Here is a 4,052-nt window from a genome sequence, read left to right as displayed (position 1 = left end):
AGGCGATGAATTCCTTTAATAAGAATGGTATTGAACCAAACAATCACAACATGCTATATATCACAAGTGTAGTCCTCACAGAGTGGAAACCTATAGAAAGAATCTTTCCAATTATTTTATCTCTTTTGAATCATTTATTTTGATATTACATTCTCGTTGATATACAACAAAAGAAACTCTCAAGCAAAAGATGTATTGTTTTGTGCTTTAATTGTTCATTGTGGTAGTTTTTCTGCTGTGTAGATATACATTTGTCCCATAACTCCTGTGCGAAATCCGCTTTCATATCTTGATTCTAAAGTTAAAGTTTCACCATCCTTGATCTTGATTGAACCGGGTTCCGGATAAGTAACAGACATTCCAACAGCGTAACCTTTCTCATTTCCTGGTTCCATTCCTGTTCCATATTTTGGTGTTGAAGTGCATAATGCCCTTCCATCCTAAAATTAATTAAAAACACAATATTTAGAAGCGAGAATGCATTATAATATTAGATTTTATACAATATAGAAAAGGAAAGTTTTCATTTGAGAAACATATCAAGTAAACAGAATATTAAACACAAGTTAATTTTACCAACTAATCATAAAAGGTGATAAGAGAATGATAACAAATGACAAACATCACCTGTCCATATAGAGTTGCGTTAACAACACCTGCATGCATATGAGAGGTGCAATAGATGAGATAACCTCCTTTTTCTATCGGTATGTCAGCTTTCGCGACATGATACTTACTACCATCATTAGTCGCTGGAATACTATAATCAATCTGTAAAACAATTGAGAGATCTTTTTTACCCACTTGTTCCCAACAAAATAATAACTATTGCGATGAGTTACAAGTTTATTCAAATATAAAAGTCTATATAACGCAATATGCTAAAGAACCTACAAACCTGACAATCATGGATTGTTTGTGAGCCATTTCTTGTCACTCGATCGGTCACATCAAGTACATAAAACTTAACGGGAACTTGGAATTCATTCCAATCAACCCATGTTATATTGTATCTTAGGGCAAACTTTCTAGTTGGGGCTTGAAAACCTTTCTCCAATTTGCATTGAAATCCATTTTGGCAACAAAATAATCCTCCTTTATAAGTAGGTGTCAGTAGTTTCCCTTTAAAATCCCTTGTTGTGTTATAAAAATCTTTTGGGAGGTGGTAAGCTTCACATGTGCACTGTGTGCAAGATTCTTTATTTATTGCACCACGTGTATCAATGGTCATGATGTTAGTGAGCCATTTCTCTTCATATCCAGATGGAATAGATGCAGGGTTACCTAATTCCAATGCAAATGGGTCTAAAAGGTTTGACGGTGTTCCTCGTGATTCAGCTCCCTTAGCCCAAAAATATGAAAGAATATTACCGTTGCATGTTCCTGCGTTTCTTACAGGAATAGAACCCACAAAATGTTCCTTAGGGTCGCGTGAAACATTCTTTTTTGCTAAGTATTTTAAAATGAAATAATGATGGAGGTATGCTTCATGCAAAGGTACGGAATTCCCTTCTTCATCAACTAGTTCAGCATCAAAACTCTTAACTCCAATATGCCCCCTTGGAAAATCAATATCTATAAATGCTTTCTCTACAATCCTTCCAGGTCCTATCTCAAACTTTTCAGATAAGAACGTAGCTGACTTGATAGGATTCTCGGACCCCGGGTGTGCTGAGTATGTTGTGCTTGATAGTAAAACTAGTATCGGTAATAAAGATGTCATTGATTTAGATATAAAAACCTGTACAAAAATCATTACAATTACATCATTAGAAACTACGACTTCAAGCACTATTCTTTTGTGCTCATGTGTAAAATACAGGAACGTTAAATAAGCATGATATATATAAAATTTTGGAACTCATACGATAAATATTGCTTACCACATAAGAAGAAGATGAAAGGATGCACATGGTAAATATTTTATCTTTCTTGCAAATCTAAGAACTATTTTGAATTTCTATAAATGTTATAGAAAGTATGGGCATGATGTATGAATGTCTTTTTGGCTTCTTTTATAGTACGAGGTTGAACGATGACACACCTGGCGCAACTTAATGCCAATTAAGCACCAGGTTTCAATTCAAATTTTTACCTGTACAGTTTAGTTACCGGCCATACGATGATAAATTTACATGTCGTTATGGGATTTTGTCAAAATTAGGTTGATAAGAAATGTTCAAGATAAGAGAATGTAAGAAAATTACGTCGTGGTGCACCTCTATTTCTATTTAAAGGTGTGACAAATTTATGTTAGTTATGTGAGTTTGCTTTAGGAAAACCGGCCCATTGATAGAAAAAAAAAATTATTTTTTGGCCGTGGTGCACCATGGTTTTTTAAATATTTCTAGATGTTACTTGAGGGTGTGGCGAATCTTAAGTACACCTTTTAACTTTATAAGGTAAGTAAATATTTATAAGCTATTCATTAATATTATAAATATGAGTAATAGTAGAATTTTATTAAAATGATAAAGATAAAAATGAAAATAAAATCAATAAGTTTTAAGTTTTTTTTTTTATGGAAAGTACTTCTTCATTAGATATAAACGGAAAATAAATCAACTAGGAGAACAGAATTTAGAAACAGGGGAAAATCATACCACCAACATGTGTTCTGATATTCTGAGGTTGTAGCTGCTATAGTGCATGAGCCACTCTATTTCCCTCCCGTTTAGTATGGGTAACACTAAAAGATGCAAACTGAATGGCTAGGTCCCTACAATCTTGAATAATTGGTTCAATGCTAGCTACACATTTTTACCTACAAAACAGGAAATAAATTCCAATGAATCTGATTCTACCACCACGGAATCCATATCAAGGCTTAGTGCTTCTTGTATTGCCCATCGTACTGCCTGAGCCTCCGCTATCAAAGCCGGCATCCGAACCGTAGAGTAGCTGGTTGCTGCATACGCACACTCACCATCATGATCGCGCACCACCAAGCCATATCCTTGACCTTGTTCCCCCGACCACCTGGCATCCACATTGATTTTTAGGATCCCAGGATCTGGTTTCGTCCACATAATCTCGGTGCTTGGTCGATCCATTTGTTCCTCGTGAGACTCTCCTTCTCGTTTCTCTGGCATCTATAGCCAGTCACTTAACATCCTTAAAGCTATAGCATAGGTGTTCTCAATACCACCCACTAATATCATCCTCATTTTTATAATATCTATCATTATTGAACATTTCATGAAACATAAGTTTATATTAATTTAAACAAAATGATAACTTATACAATATATAACAAAATGTTGTATAATGTTAATTTTTTATCAAGCTCAATCATATCTACCCTAATACTATCACATATTATACTATCAGATATTGTACTATATACAACATACAAAAAAACTTAATATTCATAAAATTTGTATTAAATGATAAATGCAAAATTAGTATAAAAAATTGACACAAAATTAGTATTCAAAGTAGTCAAATATTAATAAAAATATTTAGATATCTTGATTTGTTTTAAAAAATATCTTAGTTAAAAAACCTAACAAAATATTTTTTTTTGCTATGTTTGTCACGCCTAGCTAATAAGCTAGCTGAAAGCTTAAAAGCAAGTTTAAAGCTTATAAGCTAGCTAAAAGCTAACTGACAACTGAAAGCTAATTGACATTTGAAAGCTGATAGCTGAAAAGCTGCCTGATTGGAAACAAGTGTTTGGTAAAACTAATTGTTAAACGAGCTGAAATTGTAAAATGAAATAAAAGGGCATCTTGTATAGTTCTTTTTATATTTATTTACACATCAATACCTACATGATATTAAAATATTAAAATAATTACCATTTCAAATATTTTAATTTAGCTCAATTTATTTCTCATCTCAAAGTATAATATCAATTTTTAGTTTATTTTTCATTTTCATTTTCATTTTTTTATTAATTTAAAGTGAATAAAACTATAAGACCCTCAGTTTATGAAATAAATTACTATGACATAATTATATTATTATTACTATAATAATATGTAATTTGCTTAATCGTTGTCTGGTTGTCTGTATTTCATAAATTGGTTGTTGTCGATTTACTTACTGTT

At 32.3% G+C, this 4,052-nt stretch overlaps 1 protein-coding gene across 1 annotated transcript; it reads right to left on the bottom strand.

Moving 5' to 3' along the window:
- Window positions 1–215: 215 nt before the first annotated feature.
- LOC130743489 (uncharacterized) lies at window positions 216–3,092 on the bottom strand. Its single transcript, XM_057595741.1, has 4 exons — window positions 2,769–3,092; window positions 899–1,741; window positions 628–771; window positions 216–440 (listed from the first exon to the last, which is right to left on the bottom strand). The coding sequence occupies exons 1-4, from the start codon at window positions 3,090–3,092 to the stop codon at window positions 216–218; spliced, it is 1,536 nt and encodes a 511-aa protein (XP_057451724.1).
- Window positions 3,093–4,052: the final 960 nt, after the last annotated feature.

The sequence above is a fragment of the Lotus japonicus genome, chromosome 3 (assembly GCF_012489685.1).
Source record: "Lotus japonicus ecotype B-129 chromosome 3, LjGifu_v1.2".
NCBI classification, from domain to species: domain Eukaryota; kingdom Viridiplantae; phylum Streptophyta; class Magnoliopsida; order Fabales; family Fabaceae; genus Lotus; species Lotus japonicus.
This window is presented reverse-complemented; position numbering and strand designations above follow the sequence as displayed.